Source organism: Ammospiza caudacuta, chromosome 5 (genome assembly GCF_027887145.1).
Source record: "Ammospiza caudacuta isolate bAmmCau1 chromosome 5, bAmmCau1.pri, whole genome shotgun sequence".
In the NCBI taxonomy this organism is placed as follows: Eukaryota; Metazoa; Chordata; class Aves; order Passeriformes; family Passerellidae; genus Ammospiza; species Ammospiza caudacuta.
Window position 1 is genome coordinate 5,939,049 of NC_080597.1, and position 21,378 is coordinate 5,960,426.

Consider the following 21,378-nt stretch of genomic DNA (forward strand, 5'->3'; position numbering starts at 1 on the left):
ATATCTGGAATCTCCTAAAGCAGCATTTCCTAAGATATTTTTCTTGTCTGCTCCCCAGCCCCATCAGCTGACTGCAGGGCCTAGGTTGTTAAATCTACACCCCTAACAAATCTCAAATTTAATCAGTGCTGCTTCTGAGCACCTCAAACTTTTCCCACTGAAGCATGCCCTAGAACATAGGAAACAATATTGCTTCAGCATCCCTCTGAACACTACCTGTACAACAACTATTTTTCCTCCATAAGAACTCCAAAAGCAGCTAATTGCTTCACAAAACTGGCCACTCATTCAATTACTGACATTTCTCAGTTGAAATAGTAGTAAATACTCCAACAACATGAGAAATTTTTCGCAAAACTAGAAAACAAATGAGTGCTTTTCATAAAAGACATAGGGAAAGCAGGGCAACAAAGAATATACTGGAGTTTCTGTATATAAAATAAGATATTAATTGACTGGGAGTCCTCAGTAGAGACTTGTTTGCAACAGAGCCTCATGGTGAGGGCGAGGTTTTGAAGTTTGGATGCCTTTGGCAGCTTTATAGAACTTTAAGACAGACCAGGTATGACTAAAACATGCTCAGCTAGTTAACTATACAAATGTAATGCTTTTTCCATCTTTCTCTCCATGTGCTGACAGCATTACCATTCTCTCCAGTGTTCTTCTTCCTTCTGAGGCACAATGGATCTACCAGTTCATGCAGTACCTGATACCACATTTCAGTACAAAAACGTTCCAACAATAACTTACACAGGTAAGAGAGGTCATCATTCAGAAGTGAGTAGTTATATTAAAGGATCTACACAATTCCAAATACATTTCAGGATATAGACTACACTGCGTGTGGATTTTAATGAGAAGGTTTGGCAGAGCAGTTTGGCAGAAGAAAGCACTCTCAAGTGATTGGAAATGGGATACATCTCCAGTTGCTTTGGATTCCCACATCACCTAAAGAGCTATTCTTCCCATCCCCCCATACAGCAACTCTCAAGGCAGTCAAATTTATAGCTCAATAAATTTTTTTATTAAAAATAAAAAGTGTGGCTTTTAAGTACTGCAGTCTTCCAACATCCTTATGCCAGGTCTAGATCAAACTGTTGTAGCTGAATATGAAGCTGGGGAGGCTTGGCCTGCTTTATACAGCAGTTCTAAGTTACAGTTTCAAGATCTAAGCCACCTCTTTCCATTTTGTAACAGCTGTTTTTCTATCCTTTCATTAAAAAAAAAAAAAAGGAAAGGAAAGAGGCCAGTGTAGAACAGTTAAATAAATAAATAATGGCTCACAAAACCACAGTGGAGGAACCACTGCTAGTCCTGCCAATAAAAATGTTCCTTCTCTTCAGGGCTGGCTAAACAACTGAAAGTGCTTCTAATGAACTGCTGGCAGCACTATCCATCATTGCACTAAATGGACTCATGTCTCCCTAAACCAAGGATAACTATTTATCTGTAATGCACAGTCAGAAATTAGGAAGTATTTAAGCCTGGGAAGTCTAATCCCTCTCTTCTCCCCACCTCCTCAAAGCCTGGTTTTATCCAGGCTTCCTTGTTTAAGGATGATTAGAAAAGTTTGACTGATAGAGAACTTCAAACTGCTGCAGTGCTAATGAATCATCTGAATGAGTTTGAAAAATACTTGAGCAGACCAGAAATCTGCAGTGTGACTTTACCATTACAAACAACTCACATTATGTTTATCTTCTCCCTCTTTTTTTTGGTCATTTGCTACACTGCCTTGCATCTTACCTTGAAGTAGTTATAGGCTGCTCAAAGCAAGATTTGGTACATTCATTGGACATAGAACAACTGAGTCTCAATAGTTGCTTAGGATCTTTGAAGATGCTATTGTGCAAATAATAGAAGTCTATGGCAAACAATCAAAAGGAAGAAATGTTTTTGAGCTCTAGAGGAAGTGTGAAAGTGATGCAAGTAATCCCTGGTCAGAAGTCACCTCTGAAGGCTCGACTGATTACAGATAACTGCTATCTGCAGAGACCTATCCAGGCAGGGCTGTCTTCAGAACAACAAGGATCACAAAGGAATGCAGAGACAATCAATAAAACAAGCCTACAAATAATAAAAGACACTTACTTCATTTCCAGGACCTCCTCCAAATGTTTCCTTCTTTCAGCTCGTAGGTTGGTCAAATGGGTTTCCTTCTCAGCCAGAGACTGTTGTGTAGAGGACAATTTTGCTTTCATTGACTCCAGCTCCTGTTTGACCTTCTCCATAGCCATCATCAGCTCCTCTACCTAAAACATTTTTGGAGAAGACAGGAGGAGAGAAAAATTATGCAGTGTGACCAGCTGGAACTTATTAAATGCCACAACTGAACTGGAGTACCAATGTTACCAGGGAATAGAATACTCAGCACTTCTGCAGGCTGGAGGCACCATCCAGTGCTGTGCAAAGGATGCCTACACTTGACCAAAGCAGCATTACAGCTTGTGAGTTAACTTAGTTTGGTCACATAATCATTACAATACAAACCTTCAACTGTTCTGTATTTCTGTTTCAGAGAGTGTACCACAGGGATAAGAGGATGGCTTGCATATGTTAACACTGGCCCACAAAAATGCAAGGTATTAAAGGAAACACATTGATAATATACCAAAGGATAAAACACTTTCACTGGAAATGATGCCTAAAGAGAAACTACACGTGCACTTTAGGAACAAAGGTATCATTTCTGAAGCAGGGAGAGGAATGGGTTCCCATGAAGATGTGAGGCTACTTCCCTCAAAACACCATTTGAATAATGCTTTTAGGCACATGTTGGGATTTAGCAATGTAAGACATTCAAAGAGTTGCTGACGGCAGAGAAGTACAGCAGAACAATGCTCTTATCTTCAGCAAACTGGAAAGATTCAGAAACAACATAATTATAAATTCTGCCATATATTTTACACAAATTAAGAGTAACTTTATTTTGCACTCGGAACAGGTTCTGTCTTAGGTAAAATTTGTCACTATTTAACATTCAAAATCACAATACATGCTTAAATTTAGCTACATATAGCATTCAAAACCCTCTGGACGTGCTTTAATAATTTTATAATAAAGCTCAATGGCGCATTGTTACTGTTATATTTTCTGAAAAATCTCTTTGCCCAGGATTTTCTCCTGGGAAGCTGAGAAGTCTCAAAGAAAAAGGAAAACAATAATTATTTGTTTCTTCTGTGTTTTGCTACTTTGGAATGTATTTAGACATTGTTTACCATCAGTAAACAATGATTCATGTTCATTGGTTTCAAGTAAATTCTTTTTACTTGATGACCAATCACTGTCCAGCTGTGTCAGGACTCTGGAGAGTCACAAGTTTTTAATTTCCTTTTTTTAGTTCTCTGTCTGTATATATTTTTATTTTTTAGTATAGTTTATTATAGTTTTAGTATAGCATTCTTTAATATATTACAGTATCTTAAAATAATAAATTAACCTTCTAAGAACATGAAGTCAGATTCATCATTTCCTCCCTTTGTCGGGGTCTCAGAAAATACCACAGGCACACACTACTTTCACTGACTTCTTCCATGTAGGCTCTCTCTTTCCATCACAAACCAAGTGTTCATAAATGATTTTATAATGTGCTTTCAAAGGGAGAAACTCAGATGCTACTGCTGCACAAAATCAAACATTTGTATAAATTTAGTATGCAATCACAGCAATACATTGCCTTTATATCCCTCCATAACAGTCAACTTGCGATCCATCCTGGAAGTGAATTATTCAATTTACAACAAGCTCAATTTCTGCTTACATGTTTTTACAAGGAGAGTTGAGTATGTAATTTGCTATATAGGTGCTGTAGGAGGGAAGGAAGTAAGATGCATTAATAAGTCCTGTACTGCTAAAGGTAGAGCTAATGACTCACGACAAACATGGGTAATAAGACTGGTGTTCATCCTCAATGGTGACAGAGCAAGAAACATTGTAATTGAGAATTAGGAGATTTATAAAATCCAGCACAGACATTGTGCAGTGTTTACTGCAGAAAATCTTTCTACTCCCATTCAAATGCAGCTGCCAAAAGGTGGTATTCTTATGCTTAGCTAACTAAATAAAAAAAATTAAAATATCCAATTATCATAAACTATTCAAAATGTACAGCCAAGAATTCATCTAGTATTTAACAGGCCAAAGGAGAACCTCAGTGACAAGTAGTCCGAACTGGAAAGCATGAATATAAAAGCAAAACTTTCCTTGTTTTATTAGTGTTTAGCACGCAAAACAAGATCAGGAAATCTGTCATTTTTTAAAACTAAGAGAAAACTCCATAAAGTGAAATAGAGAAAATATATCAGAAAAGAATGCAAAGAACAGCAGAAATAATACTACTAGGATGGAAACTGATTCTTAGAAAAATGGTGGAGTAATGAAGGTGCACTTGTGCATCAGCTGCTATAGGATATCAGTCTCTGCTTCCTGTGGGTGGATCAAAAATACCTTCGTGCACATTTTCCTTTCAACTGAAGAGAGGCACTCCAGCTATAAACCCCTGGGCTTGAACAGAAAAGCACCTGGAATCAGCAAGCCCCCAGCCAACTGCAGCAGTTAAAGGGCCTGTGTCAATTTGTCAGCTGCCAAGATAAAACAAGCTCTGAAGCAACATCTCCTCCATAATCAGGTTTGAAATGTTTCTGACAGGCTTCCTCCCCCTGCCAGCCATCAGGGTCTGTGATGCTGACACTGAAGGACTGGTTTGCCTGGTGTAGATCTGCAGTGTGACAACTCTGAGCTCTTTGGAAGACAAGAGGAAACTGGAGCCTGATACCTCTCCTAGGGAGAGGTGGCAAGGGCTAACTCTGCAAGAGTATCTCCTACTAGTGCTTATTGCAGGTACTTTATCTTTTCTCATTGCTCTGTTTGCTAACTTTTTAATTCTAAAGTTATATTTTGGATTTTTGCAGGTCAACAGAAAATTGACCTAATCATGTATTAGGAATGGCTGGAATGTGAGCAGCTTTTAAACGGTGCCAACAGCTTGGTTTACAGAACTGTCATTACCTTCCAAGCTCCCCAGCAAGGGCCATTTGTCACACAAAGTTCACCAAAATAGTGATGATTGTATTCACAGTAAAGACTTTGTTGTTCAGATTCATCAGGTTGTAGATAGTCCGTGGGTCTATTACAATTAAACTTCTACAAAACAAAACATTTTATTTGGCAGCTTCTGAATCTTAATGCAGACCTATCTCAGTAAGCAGTCCCGCGAGAAACGACAGAATATTCACGGGAAGTAAACTAATTACAATGCACATCTAATTTAGCTTACACAAAACCTTCACATCTGCCCTTGATTTCTGTCCCCTGAGAGCAGCTAATTACATAATAAAGAAAAAATATTTGCCAAAACCAGAGCTCTTGGCACATTGAGACATTTTCAGACATGCTGTTGACATTTTCAATTTAGCTGTGGGTAAGCTCGTGCCCTGTGAGCTGTACTAGAAAGTTTCCACCCATTTCAGAAGATGCAGAGTGAACTCCTGCTACTCTTTGCTCCAATGACAGTATATAAAGTAAGATGTATCTTTGACTGTCTAGGACATAGCTCCAATTCAGTTATCTGTAGACAGGCCAGAAAATCTTCATGTATTCTGAGCAGAGAACTTAAATGGAGACTTATTTGTTCATTGTTCTCAGGCCTTAAGTGACCTGCTCAAGTGACAGCTTATCTTTAAGGAAGAATATGAAGCTGAAATAAGTTTCCATTAGAGGAGAGATTTCCTGAGAGACTGAACAAAGAAGGCAAAGAATGTCAATTAGATCAGGATGAGATTCACAGCAGCAGAAAAGGGAAATGTCAAGACAGGACAAATACTTTGCATAGTATTGCATTTCCTTAAGAAACATGAAAGCAAGGTGGAGAGAAATGGCAATGCAACAGGAGAAGTTTATTTATGTCAATGACAGCCTGTAAAGAAATGATTTAATAACAAAAAAACCTGAGGCTCTTTTCAGGAGCCTATCTACCATTCTAACCTCCCTGCTCCTACAGACTGTTATTTCAGCCTCCTGCAACTGCAAATCAAAACCCAAAAGGCTTTTGCACAGACAGAGATACCACATCACCTCCAAATATTAAGTGGTTCCAGTGAACCTTTCTGGCCATTGGGTAATGTGAAGCCAGGGACTTGCAAAGAGCTTGGTCAAGTTCCCCAAAAGCCAGTAAAAAGACACAAAAATTGAGAAAGGGACTGTATACACAAAATATTACTGAGTCTGGAAATCCTTCCAACCTTTGTACTACTCTTGGAATGATTTCAGATGATCAGGATAGGGAAGCTCCAGTTCCTCACCTGTTACATGAGAACTTACGCACTGCTAAGAATTCCTGAGACACAACTGATACTTCAGGCCAGGAAGAACGCTCACATCACCTGATGTGGTTGTTATTGTTTGCCTCGAAAAATCAGAGCCCAAAGACTCCAACACCTGAGGTCAATCCAGACAGACAACTCACTGACAGAACCTCAGCATCCCCAAACACTTCAGATTGTTTACATTACAATGTAGTGGCAGTTACCCCTTTTTCTTCCCATTGTGAGCTCTCGTCAGTGATAAAGCATCACCTGAAGATAACTTTTCTACTGCACAGAACATTGGAAAAGGCTTCTCGAGCCCTCTCAGGAAGATAGCTCTAGAGCTTAATTTTCTGCTTGCACCTTTTCAGAGAAGCAGAGCAATTCTGAGAGGCACAAATTCAGAGCCACAGATGCATCATGAATGCTGGTAACACAATGAAATTCACTACAGTGGGACTGTGCAACTCTAGAGAGGCAATGGCAGAGTCATCAGTCTGGGGGGAAAAAAGAGCACAATGCCATACACTTGAAAAATCACCTGCAGGGGCAGAGGCTCTGTTCTGACATGGTGACCCACATAACCCATGTTTATAGGCTATGTGCATACCAAGAATGAGGAAAAGGCTAAAGAATGCCCTAGACAGACACCAAAAAGGAAAATGTTCTAGTCTTAAGTGATAGGCTATTAATGTATCCAAATTCAGATGTATATGACTGGCATTAAAACTAGCAAATCACTGGTACACTATATAAAAAATATTTTATGTTAGGTAAGGCTTTTTCTCACCTGTAGATTATCAATCTTTACAGAACACTTTGTGTATCGTCTTTTGTTTTTAATTTTTTCACAGAATGGTTTGGGTTGGAAGAGACCTTCAAGTACCATCCTCCTGCCATGCCCTTAACCACATTAGGCCCCTCAAAACCCCATCCAACACAGCCCTGAACACACTTCCAGTGATGGGACATGCACAACTTCTCAAGGCAGCCTGTTCCAGTGTCTGACCATGCTTATTATACAGAACTTCTTCCCCATCTCCAGTCCAAACTTATTCTCTTTCAGTTTAAAGCCATTGACTCTTGTCTTGTAATAAAGACCTTGGTGAAGAGTCTCTCTCTCTTCCAAGTCCCCTTTTTATACCTCAAGGTTGCCATGAGGTCTCTCCAGAGCCTTCCCCACACTGAACAATTCAAATTTCCAGGGTTTCCTCACAGGAGAGGTGCTCCAGCCCTCTGATTACCTTGGCCTCCTCAGGACCTGCTCCAGCAGGTTTGTGTCCTTCCTGTGCTGGGACCCCAGAGCTGGATGCTCCAGGTGGGATTTCTCCAGAACTAAAAAGAGGGGAGAATCCCCTCCCTCAACCTTGCCAGTCTGTAATAAAAAGTCTCAAAGGGCATGACAAGGGTACTTGACTGTTACACTAAGATCCTTACTCCTAAGCTGGAGATACAGTATTTTTAGGTCAAACAGTTCAATGTTTAATTACATACTTGGAATCAGAGTTGGTTTTATGCTTCTGACTGAAGGAAAGAAATTCTAGTTCTTTCAATATACATACAGACACAGCAGGCCATGGGACAGCTGTTAATACTCATTATTGTGTCTCAAAAGTTCCAGACAGAATACAAAATGATGGCATTTCAGAGCACACAAGTACAAATACCAACACAAAGTCATTTTCCATGACCTGTGTATAAATCAATCACTAGAGATCTTTTCAAAACCATCTCAGCAGGTTAACAAGTATATTAAAAATTATTTATTTTCTAAACAGACCTGTTTTGTATAAACAAGAAATTAGCTTTGCAAGACAAAATGTAATAAAAATCTGTCATTTTACCCAAAATTAATTAGGCAAGCAAAACAAAAAGTCTTGCAGTTAAAAGTCAGTAGAAAGAATATCAGAGGGACTGAAAAAGTAATTAACATTTCTAAAAGTGTCACTCTCAGATGACAGTCTTTCATTTATCTACAACTCTTGAGTTTTTAAAGTATGTTTTTATATCACTATGTACACTGCTGAAATGATAAAGAGTCTGCAAATTTCTGCATTATCTTTTACTCAGTTGAACTGATAGGACTGCAGAGAAGGAAAAGAAATAGACATGAAAAGAAACACAAAGACAAGAGATCTGGCTCCGTGTAAACTTGTTTGGGTCCCAGAAAAAATTCCTAGAACAGATGTTAAGACATGGAAAAAGCACAGGCCAGACTTGGGACTTAGGCATGTAATTTAACTGCCTCCAGTAACATATTACAGGGAGAAAGCACTGAGTCTGACATAACTTGGATTGCCAGCAGGACCAGATGGTTTGCTTAAATCACAAGCTAATAAACCTTTACACAAAATAAGAGGGAAATGAGTTATGGTTTCATCATAGCCCCATTTTTGTTAAAGCAGTAGGGTAGCTTTAAGGTACTCTTAAAGATTATATCCAAGACACTTAACTAAACTCTTGGCTATTCTGAATTAAGGGAACTTCAAATTCCTATAGATACTGGGAAAACTGTTAGGTATAGCCTCTTTAGAGCTAAAACTATCATTAGGAAAAGGGGAGAAATCAGTAAACAATAACAAAAAAACTTTTCCTGTCCCTCATTAAAATTATATTGTAATGTCTGATTTGTAAGGTAAGGACAGCCCTCATCCACAGAACAGCAGAAAGCTCTGCCCCACTGACAGCACAGGAGGGTAAAGCAGGATGGCTCTGTCCCACCACTCAGGCTGGAGCTCTGGCTTCAGTTCAAGCCCCTCTTACTCAGCACCAGGGCACAGCATGCAGTAATTAAGATGTTTCTATCACTCCTACCTGCATCTCAAAGGGGGTGCCAGACTTGCAGCACCCTTCTGCCAAAGTCAGCTGTGTGCAGCATTGGAGGACTGTGGCAGACTGCACATGGAGGAGGAGTTCTGTTTGCAGTAAAGAGGGGAGTGAGCACTAGAACTCTGAAAATGGCTGGTGGATTACCAGCTCTCCAGAGAAAGGCAGGGTCTTTTCATCATCTGTAATATACAGCAGTCATCTTAGGGATAAACTTTGTCTTTCTTGACATTACTGTGTGGCTTTCTTAAGTCTTTGTGCCTTTGTTTTTTTGCTTGTTTGGATTTTGTACATTCAGCATCCCTGATAAAATAGAGTGTCTTGGTGGCTTAACAGAACTGGTGCCACTGTTCCATTCTTACTTTATTAAATGGGAAAAAGGAGAGGAGCAAGATAAAGAGAACAAAAGCCCATGGTCAGAAAATCTGCAGGATACTGCAGGATACTGCAATTTTTCTTATCACTGTGAAACTGAGATATTTAGACAGCTGATGTCTCTTATTTCCATGAGCTGGTCTCTCCACAAAAACTTCATTATAAAAAGAGCATCTGATAATAAAAAGGAGTTAATGCTCTGTATTGCTCCTCGCTGTCTCCACTGATGGCTCTAGGCAAGGAAGAGCACTTATGAGATTTACCAGACATCAGACATTACCATGTTCCTCCTGCAGAAGCCACACAAACATCAACAAAGAAGTCTCTGTCAAGGGTTTTGTTACTTGAGTATTCATGAATTTTTTTACACTCATACTCTGAGAGGGCTGAGTTTTTGTACGAAGAAGGAGGAATCAGGATTCACAGATGTTTGGAAAAGTCTTCAGGACTCAGTGAGTCACAGCTGTGTCCTGTTAGGATGTTTGGAGGTAGCTTTGACAGTTTTATCTCCTAAATGTGGGCTATAACCTACACAAATAAGCAACAGCTTACTGCTGGGACAAGAGCTCTTGAGAAGGAAACAATAATTGCCTCTGCTCAACACAAACAAAATGTTTGAGTCAGGCCTTGAATAAAAGTAAGTGAAAACTGAATTCTGATTTCTACTGAGGAAAAGAAATCTGTTTTAGTCACTGGTATCTGAAGAGTGTAACAAGTTACAATTCTATTTCCACACTTTCCTCAAGCAAAATCATTATCCAACGAAACATTCTCATGTTTTTTAATCCATATCATCATACCAAAGGAAGCTGTCCTATTCTACTTTACATGGATCTATAGTCTCAGGAAACTGTCTTGCATTCATCCTCCAGGACTTGCAATTCCCAACCCTTGGAAATACAGCAGCAATCACTAGGAACAATAATCTACCTTGAAAAAACTTGGATTTTGATCATCTTTTAAAAATCTCTTCAGAGGCAGACACCCTGAAGAGACCCTAGAAGCACATCCTGTGCAGTGCTGCACATGTTGGGCTCATTTGGCACAATTTATCACATCCAAACAAAATTCTCTAGATCTATGATTAAATCATGATACTGCAGCCAGAACTCTAAACATGGCCATCTTCAAAATAAATTGCCCTTTCTTAGGTTACATCTACTGCTGCTAAGGTAGAAGTGAGACTAATTGCCCAAGGATTTCAGCAGGTTTTAACCAGATTTCTGCAGACCATGCTGATTTCCATTTTGCTGCATTTTAGACAGTTTCAGGTTAACTAGGATATGTCACCATGGCAGACAGTTCAGACCTAACTGAACAATATTCAAAGTAAATATTTAATGCTGTGCTACACAGCAGAGACTGTCAATTTATATAGCACAGATTGATTTTCCAAAGAGAAAAACTCTGGTATGATGGATTAACTCACTACAAGCAGTGAAAAATGTTATGCTGATTCCATATACAACTTTAACACTCTTTTCCCAAAAGACATTAAGGATCATGAACATAAATAAATGAAAGCACATGCACTGCCATGTGAAGGCTGAACATGTGGCAACTGAAGAAGCACAGTCTCACTGGCAAACTCAGCAAAGTTTCCACCTCTACAAACTGGTGGAAGCAGATGTTCAGCATTGTAGGTAACAGAAAGCAAGTAGCAGAACCTAACTACAAAAAATAAAAAGAACTTCCACTATTCGGAGCCAACTGAATTCAGGCTGAAATTCAGTGAAGGGTGTGAAGGAATCCAATGGGAAGCAGCAGTACAGGGAAGTCAGAAAGTTTTTATGAGTAGGAAATGATTCAAATGAAGAGGCATCCTCAATTTAATGAACCTCAAGCTTGTCAGGCTTCTCCTTTTCTATACAGGAGAATGCTATGGAAAGGAAAACAATTTATTTTCTTGTACTTCATGGATTTGGAGGAAAAATCAATTATGCCAGAAAAAGAACATATTTGAATCTAATGTTCAAGTCTAATGAGTATTTCTAATGCTTTAACTTACATCTTATTGTATTACACCATCATTTAAGACCACAGGGAATGCAACTAGAAGAGGAAGTTAAAATGAAAAAAGCACAGGACTAGCTTAAACAAATATTAACACAAGCTTTTGTGTGGGTCCTCACAATTACAAGCAACCATTAATGTAACCAAGTCTGCAAGAATTTGATTTTCTCTTGAGCCACAACAAATAAAATGCTGTCCAGAAGTAGGTGTTTAAGAAAATAATACAACAGGCAGAAAGATGCCAAGATAGAGCTTTGTCTGGGATACCTGGCTTAGCAAAAGGCATAACATGAAATCAGGATTTATCTATTAAACAATAAAAAGAGATAAAAATCCAGACAAAATGATCTTAAAATCAGCACTTGCACCAAATTTCTAGATAACATTTTCCATCAGTATTTCTCATTTCATTACATGAAAAGGTGAGTTACATGGAGAAATGCTCAATGCATATTTTGCACAGAGGTTAATTATGCTTTCAGTGTCCCCAGTTCTCCTGAAAGTCATCAAATTTTGACTACTTTGCAATCTTAAATGAGAGCAACAAATTAAACAAAAACAAAGTAATCATCCCGGGAGGAATGTAAAAGACAGGTAGATGTGTGCTTAGGGACATGGTTTAGTGGTGGGCTTGGCACTATCAGGTTAATGGCTGGACACAACGATCTTAGAGGTCTTCTCCAACCTAAACACTTCCATGATTCTAAAAGATTTTAAAGATTTTTGTCTATAATGATAGAAAAAGATCTCTGCCTCAAAGTTGTTAGGCATGATTTCCTATTCATTTCTCTCTCTATTCATTTTTCCCATCTGGAGATAAAAAAACCCTCCCAAGCCCCCAGCTCAGCACAGCTGAGCACAACTAAGACAGAAAAAATTCCACTCTTCCACCTCTTAAAAGGTACATTACTGAATGCAGAGGGAATTACACACCAAATTACATCTCCCTTGCAGGGAGAGTGACTCAGTGCAAATCTGTGTATTTTTAAAGGAAAAGGTTATGTAATCCATTAAAATATCTGGGGAAAAGAAGTAACATTAGGGAGATGCAGTGCTCCTAAAAATGACTGCAAACATATTCACTGACAGGGCCCAGTGAACTTCAGTTACCCAAAATGCTTTCTCCTACCAAAGCAGAACAATCAGACAAAAGAATAAAGTAAATCTCTTGGAAAACAATGGTAAGATTATACTTTGGGATGACACTGACTTAAAAAGCTCTTAAATTTTTTTATCAGTAAAACAAAGTAAAATACAAATTTTTAGCACAGAAATTTACTTGATATGAACTAAGTACTCAAATTACTTTGCACGCGTACATATAAACACACACTCAAAAGCCAAAATGATTTTGGCAGACTTTTACAGAAAAAAGCTTTTCAGCAGATATTCAAGGGAAGTTCAGCCAAAAAAATGTAAACTCCCAAGAAAAATCTTTAAGAAAACCTCCAGCACCTTCACCCCCAAGCCATACCTTGGACTGCCTTGATCCCCTATCTCTAAGTTTATCAAATTTCTCACCAGGAGATACAGAAGAAGAGACAAAAACATTCATTAAAAGCAAAGTGTCCAGCATGTATCACAGAGCAGTCAGAACTCTGACACTTCTGCTCAGAAAACATCTACAGATAGTTGGTTCCTGAGAAATTCCACTTCATATCTGTCATTTACAGGGACCTGCAGAAAGTAACTTAGTGTGTCAGAATTTGTGCTGTGAAATAATTCCAATTATTTCTCAACGTATGTGAGAAAATATTTCAGATCTATTTCAGTAACAAAACGCTCAGCAAAAAAGACATGTTTTAATTTAGCTTGCATTTTTAGAAGGTATTTGATAGGGTAGCATCCAATGTATGATAAATCTGTTGTAAATGTAGTTTCTATTCTATTCTTACAATGAATTATAGTCTAAATAATTTCCTTGAAAGTTAAAACCAGAATGGTGTTCTGACAGAAGTGCAAATGACAGATACAATTCAAAACTTGCTGAGAATTTCAGCACAGTAACTTATAGATAAGACAAAACACTCTTGGAGGCTCTACTCTACATTCAAACTCTTGCAGACCTTGTATTTACAGCAGGGAAATGGCAGAGAACTGTGAAGGAGGTTCTGGTTGAGTTATTAACCTATTTCATCTTTATTTTTCCTTAACAAACAGATAACAATTTTGAAGTAGGCATATGTGATGTAGAATTTCAGGAGCCTTGTTATCAACATATTTTACATGTAATGTGTACCTGAAATAATATTAAATCCTTCTAAAATAATTTATAGAGACAGTGGGAGAAAGGAATGAGTGTAAGAAAATTGATTTAATCAATACATTACTTTTACAATATTCAATCTTTTATATTTTCCATAAAAAAAAGAAAACAGAAAAATCTGCCCTATGTAGGATAAAAAGACAGTGTATGAACAAAGATACAGCTATTTATAGGTTGACATACTTAACCTCATTTAAAGTGTCCCACTGTGAACCATAACTTCAAAAAAAGTTTATGGAAGGTGTCAAGATCACAATGCCAACTTAAAAATTTCAGTTTAAATACCTACTTAAGGAAGGAAGCAATGATGATGTAATGGCCATTATTTAATGTGCTTTTTTGCCATTACATTTTAGAGTAAGGAGTTAAATGTTAGCTGATACTATACACAGAGTGCATTTAAGCAGGAGTTGGTATTCATGAGAGAACAGAGCTGCACTACTATCAGCAGGAATGCTATTTAAATTTCTAAACTCTTCTGCTTTTTAAATTCGAAGGAAATAAAATAACCTAGAGAAATGTATGTTGTGGTCAGGTAATGCACCATCTCACTCAAAGAAATAGGAGCCCATTGCAAAGGCTGCAGTAAGTTTCTGGTAAAAACATTTTTAGTAATAATACTAAGCACCTCCTGCCTTCACTTCTCAGTCCTGCCCACACAGGTCAACACTTCCTCAGATGAACCTCAATTTGTGCATGGGGATTCATGAACCAGGGCAGTGAAGAGCTTCAAATGAAAAAATCCCTTCAAAAAGTAAGACAGATGTCACCATGAACTGCTCCAGGTCTGCTCCATTTCACAACACAGCCCCAGAACAACCTCAGCTGGGGAAATGGCTGGGATGTGCACTCAAGATTGGGCATGAAAGTGAACAAGGAAAGGGAGAGCATGAAGTATTTCAGGTGAGAAAACATTTGTGAACTGTGCCCTTCAATAAGGAAGGCTAAAAATGCCAGTAATCCTGCTACTGTGCTCCTGGAGACAAGAACCTGCCACTAATTACTGATCAACACTGAGTCACAGAACTTAAACTTGTATTTCACTTTATTTCACAAAAAGGATCCCACTCTCTCATGAAGATCAAAGCCCATTTCCAGCACTGTCCTGGGAATGGTGCTGATCAGGACTCAATTCATACAAAGGATAACCTGCTGCTTCCTGCTGCAGGAGAAAGGAAGGTAAGATGCACCAGGACTGTGAAAGGGTTTGTGAACAACACAGGGCCTCTTTTCAAATAAAACCTCCAACAGTTTTTCTTAGGGAGTAAAACTACTGCTGTATTTCTGAGCAGGGAAAAACTTCTATGCAGTTCTATTTTTCTCCCCTGAGGAACATAATGACAGCTTTTCTAAAATAAACTCAGATTTGGTTATTGCAGAAATAGTGTCTGAATCTACACTTACCATGTCTAATAAAAAAAAAAAACTTTATGATTGAAGTTTATCTGAGAAATCCTACCTTCAGCCTTATGGGAGCACTGAGAAGGAAGTTTGCATACATCCTCTGACCTTCCACATAGGGCTGAACTACTGGGCCCAGCCACAGTACTAAATAAATAACCCCACAGCTGTGAGGAATTCACAACAGCATCTACACAGAGGATTCAGCAGGTGCACCATCAAAACCAGGTGACTATTAGTAAAAAGAAAGGCTTGAAGAACTTTCAAGCCTTCCCATCTATGCAAGACTGCTTCATCTGCTCTCTGTATGGCAGGGTTCCTGCTATACAGATCAGTGGGGATAATAAAACTCTGCCCAATTCAGTGGGGGCTCTGCTCCCAGCAGGAAATGCCTGATTTTATTTTTGAGAAAGATGAAAGAAAGACCAGGTCTGAAATGGTGAAATAAACAGAAAGTTTTTAGTCAGCAGGAGATGTCTTGCATACACTGTGTATTAACACTGTTGCAGTTGATACACACTGACAGGATATTTTCAAACACTGGATTAAAGAGAGCAACATTTTAGGATATATGAGAACCATGAAATCCAGGGTGGCTTTGTGGACACTGTAATTCAAATGTAAAGCCTATAAAATAGCACAACACCACACATGAGATGATGGAGGGCAGGATTGCACAAGACAAGGCTACAGTAACAACACAAAATATTGGGGCAGAGGCACACACAGGCGAGATATCCTCATACCTTGAACCACCTAAAGCCAAAATGGTTGACTTCATGCACTGATTCATTAAAAAGCTTCAGACAGGCAGTGAAGTGGCAGAATGGTAGAAAACAAGATAAACAAGAGAGGAAAGAAAAAGCATGCAATTAAAAGCAAATTACAGACAGTTTGAACAACATCAACATTTTAAAAATCACACACATCACTCACACTTGGCTTAAGAATATTAATAACCTACCATATGGTTTGTGAAATTCAATGGATTTGCCACTGATAGTATATGGAACATGGAGCCTTGCATTTTAAAACTCTAATATTACCTGTGTTTGTCAGGTCTCCCAGTGCGGACTAGAACACGACTCTGCAGATCCTTTTCCCTTGTGCTGATTTGTTGCTCATATTTTAAAAACCATAATTGGTCTGAGGTGGCAGCTTAGCTCTGTTGCAGTAAGCCACTGCTGTCATAGGTGTCAACTTCCTTTTCTTCCAATATTGCTGCTCTCATTCCATTCTCCTTTCTCCTCCTCACTTCTGCATGCACTGCTACATCCAAATTAATTTCTTTTTTATGCTGTTACCTACCATATTCCTTTTTTATGCTGTTACCCACAAATCTTACTCATCTTGGCTCTCTTCCTCTCTTCTCATTCTCTCTCTTGACCCTGATGGTTCATTGATCTTCTGGCTGTGCATTTCCCCGCTTGCCTCATTTTTAAGATGTTACACCCAATTCCAACAATCTATTTTTTATATTTATATGTATATAATATATTTTTATAATGATATATTTTTATATTCTTTGAGCACCAGCTCAAAGAATATAAAAATTGTCACATTGTCTTGTAACTAATTAATTAAAACATTGTAACAACATCCTGGGCATCAAATCATATACCATTTTTTTTACTTTTGTGCCTCATCATTGAACCCAATGCTTTGTGAAGTATCTTTTTCTTTCAAGGAGATCTAATCGTCAAAGTGGCATTCACTAACCAGTTAACATTTCTATTTCATGCAATTTTTTAAAGGCTACAAGAAGCTTGGAAAGAATGCATTCCTGAAAGTGAGTTCCATCTCACTGTGTACAATCCTAAAATAAAGCAACCAGAATTACCCTCAATACATCTATCAGCAAACAGCTGAGCTTGACTCTAGCTCATAGAGAAACAATTGCTATTTTCAATTGTTGTAAAAAGTAAAAACTTCTGTTTCTACTTCTTTCTCATTAACATCTGTGATACAAGAATACATGATAAGAAAAACCTCTTAAAATGTTTTAAAGCGCACTTGATCAGAAATGTTGTTAAGTAAACAACAGACAAGGAGATTTCTCCATTGAAATGCAACTGACCAAAGGCTCCTGTTTGTTAATTACTGTCCTCAGGAACAGTGAAAAACTCACAAAAAATTAAGAGTGCTCACAAAATTAAGAGTGCCAGTTCCAGCTACTGCTTCACAAGCTTTATCAAAATCTCATGGATTTATTCATAACTTAGGGTATGCTTTCTCAATGATTACTTACCTGAGCTAAAATCAGGCATGTCCATGATTCTTCAGAGTATCAGTGGCACAAAATCAATTAATGCATGAAACTTTCTTGTGGCTTCAGTACACAAGTGTGTATTTTCTGTGCGCATGCTTGGCTCAAGCCAAGGGATTTGTGTTTTTAACCAGTTGTTTTGCAAGTGCAAGGAGACTGTGGTCCATAAACACAAGCAGGCTAATAAAAACCATTGTCTTTCAAATAAATTCAATGAACAAGATAGTAAATCTAAGTATACCTTACACACAGGAAGGCAGCTTTGACAGGCAAGAGAGATCAGAAGAGTTACTGCTTAAACCAATGTTTCAAAAGCTCAGGATACCTTAGATTTTGATTTTAATTTCAAGAAAATCTTACCTATGGAATACAACTTAAAATGAAGGTTTTGCAGATTTTATGAGTTCTGTTACCTAACAGTGGAACAGACACAGAGGATCAAAGAAAGCCAGCTGTGTTTCAGGCAGGAAAGCAGGGAAATTAGTACTTTAGTGTCTGGTTACTTCCCTAGGAGGGCTACCAGTGACTTTACAAGATTGCAGACCTGTTTCTCAGCATTGATCCTGGCTGACTCCTCTTGTGCTAGCACCATTTCTCGCTCTGCAGTTATCTGAACACTTTCTCTGAGTGCCTCTTCCAACTCTTCAATCCGATCATCCTTTTTACGCAGATTGTCCTGGAAAACGATGGGAGATGAGGTGAAGACCACTTGTTTGGAAGTACAGCCTCTTAACCAACCAAGTTTTTAAGCCAACCAAAATTGTGTTTCTCCCTCCCAAGGTGCAATTTGCAGGCAAATAATCTTCAGGCAAAGGAAAGAATGACGAAGGGATGCAGGAGTAAGAGGAAGATGGCAGTAAAGAGAAGGAGAAAGGCAGCAAAGCAGGACATCAAAGCAAGATTGCTTGTCTGGTGTGGCTGTGCCACAGCCCTGTCAGATTATACAGCACAGAGAAGCAAGGATTGTTGGAAAAGAAGGATTAGTAAGCAGCTCTGAAGAAGCAGAGAAGCCAGAAGTGGCAGGAAAGTAGCAGGCATTCAGAATTGCCCGTTGGCTCGCACATTCAGCAGCAGGAGTGGTGAGAAGGGAAACAGAGCACTGCACTTTGGAATTTGCATTTCCAGGTTAAGGGGGAGAAAAGCAAACATTGACCCAACAGAGTCTTCCACTGTTCAGTTAAGTCTTAAAAAAGTTTTACACCCAAGGCCTGCTAGGAAATATGAAGGATTCATCTGGGTTGTCTGAATCTCAGACATTCAAGTATTAAGACTCCCTAAAAACTTATTCTTTGATTAAGAGCATCTTCACAGCTGTGAGTTCAGATGTGCCTCATATGTTCAGAACACTGAAGAAAACTTACTGCTCCTCAAAAAATATGTTTTATTGGTTTCTACAAGCAGCATAACTTAATATATATATATCTATACACAATAATGGTATTGTTATTTCTAAAGGAGACTCTCCTAACTTTACTCTTGCAAGGAAAATAAATATGTCTCTCCTGCTTCTGCAGAAGCAGCTTCACGGAAAGCTTCAAAGCAGGCTGTACATACATGAATGCCCTGGACCACAGCTGCTTAACAAATCCACCACAAGGGAGCAGCTGGATGGAAGATTTCTGCATTTCTTGTCTTGCAGATTGGTTTAGGTCACAGGGTTCCAATGAGATATTAATGCACACTGAAGTTAATATATGGCTTTTTAGCCATCTCAGTAGCAGTGGAAGAATCAAAAATGCTTTTATTTGTTGGCATTTTCCTCTTTGTCAGATGTACCCCTTTGGCTTCTGTCCTTTTGTATTTAGGATTGTAATTTTCCACTTACACTGAAAAGGTTTTGTACCATATAAAGAATAAGGAAAAAGAAGACTGACTTGGGAAAAAATTGTCCTTGCAACCTCCATAATGAAAAAACACACTCATTGGAGTTTAACAAATGAATCTGACTTATTCCTTGATTGCTGCTTTCTAGGACCAAGGACCATATCCCCAAAGACAGTTGTATGAAAACCATTTCTGGCAGTCTCAGAACTGCCACTTTCAATGAGAGTGCTCAAGCAGAGATGCAAAGCTTTTCACCAGACTTGTGCAGGACATGTGGCACCAGTGCCCAGGTAGAGAGCAAAGCTGGTGCTCAGCACCAGCACAGGCAGCAGGAGCTGTTAGGTTTGCAAGGAGAGCAGCTTCCTGCTGATGGTTACATTGCAAGATGGATTCACAGGGCAAGTAATTGCTGTTTTCTAAAGAAACAAACTGAGAGATCTGCATTTCAAAAACAGGAGTGGAAACATGTTTCCACATTTTCAGAATCTTTTAGGAACACTGATAACATCTTCCAAAACTACTTTATGGTTATGATAAGCGTAAATGAAGTCTCATCAAAAAGATGAATAACAAGGTTACAAAAAGTTGTGCAAGGAATAGTACCCATTTCAGATATAGGAAATATTTATTTGACTATCTGCATTACAGAGTAATTATGAACTTTACTCCTTGATATATCATTCATGGGCAGCCAGGTGAATGTGTAGTTTTCTGTGTCAATTAACAGAAGTGGGAATTGTACATTTGAACAGCAGCATTTAAAATGGAAACTCCTTTAAAATAAGAATGCAGAATAAAACATTCTAACACATAGGTATATCCACTCTTCATTCCAGGCAAACATTTCAGAGTGAATTCAACACTGTATTAAACATGACACTACATAGTGCTCTATTCAGAAGACAGGTGAATGCTTGAGGGACAGGAGGAAGAAAAACTGGTGATACCAAAAATACAGAGCCACATTACCTGCATTTGAAAAATCTATATTCATATATCATTACTTTTCCTGAAATAATACATAAACTTATACATATATGATAGAGGGTCACAAGTTAAAAATCCAGGCTTAGAATGAATTGCCTAGAAATGGTGAACCTTAACACAACCCACCCAGTAAGAAAAGCATGAGTTTTTCCTTTCTGTCTCAGTCAAACCTATTTAAAAGATGTGCAACTTTACTCTTCTAACAGTGTCATGATGTGTGTAACCACCTGACAAAACCACACAAATGACTGGCAGGAGCAGCAGATCAGTCAGGTAGCACATCCATTAGTGCAGCATAGTTTCAAAACACTCTTAAAGAATGATTTTGTTTCTAGCTCATTGATTTGTGACTGACTAGTATTTGAAAGACTTTAAAAAAATATAAGCTGCTGTCTTGTATTAGTAGATAAAATTGAAGTGAACCTTTTGACACAGCAGCATGTTCTTCCAACTGTTTGGCTCTGAACTCTAAAACATGACAGGCTCACGCTGACCTGTGCTGCTGCTTTCCTCCATTTAATTACATGAAGTATTCTACCTTTATTGTGATAAGATTTAAACTCTGGAAAAAATCTTCTATTAATTTTAACTGCAGTTAAAACATGTTTCCTACAGTGACTGTTCCTCTGAAGCAATCATATCTCTGAGCATGACACCAATGGCAAATCTTCCTGTATTTTGATAAAATACCAGAATGATAAACAGTGACATCTTCTTTTCAGGAATCTTATACTCAGAAAGAAAAAATTACTTACCTGTGCAGCAGCTGCATTCTTCAAGGTGTATTATCTACCCAAATACCTCCATGACCCTCCTTCCCCTGCCCTGCTGCATCCCATGTGCAGGAGATTGCACAGCAGAGATGGAATCAGACTGGGGTACAGGAGGCAGCTCTGCCTTTATGCTCACTGGTGGCAGCACACAGAAAATGGAAAACCCATTTGACACTGTGGGAGTGCCAAGAGTTCAGGCACAATTTTTGCTACCTAAGCTGTGATCCAGTTGCTGATTCACATGCAAAACTAATTCCAAAGCCTGAAAGGAAAAGGTGGTGTGACCAATACACATTTCTGGAATTTTCCTTTCACTTCAGGAAGTGGTGGGATGGCCAAGTGATG

At 38.5% G+C, this 21,378-nt stretch overlaps 1 protein-coding gene across 1 annotated transcript in view; it reads right to left on the reverse strand.

The window, feature by feature from the left end:
- ERC1 (ELKS/RAB6-interacting/CAST family member 1) overlaps positions 1-21,378 on the reverse strand; it is a 267,409-nt gene that overhangs the window by 92,342 nt on the left and 153,689 nt on the right. The window contains exons 15-16 of the mRNA XM_058804547.1: positions 17,994-18,125; positions 2,092-2,252 (exon numbers count right to left, since the gene is read on the reverse strand). Of these exons, the coding sequence (XP_058660530.1) occupies positions 2,092-2,252; positions 17,994-18,125 (293 nt within the window). The remainder of the gene's footprint in view (positions 1-2,091; positions 2,253-17,993; positions 18,126-21,378) is intronic.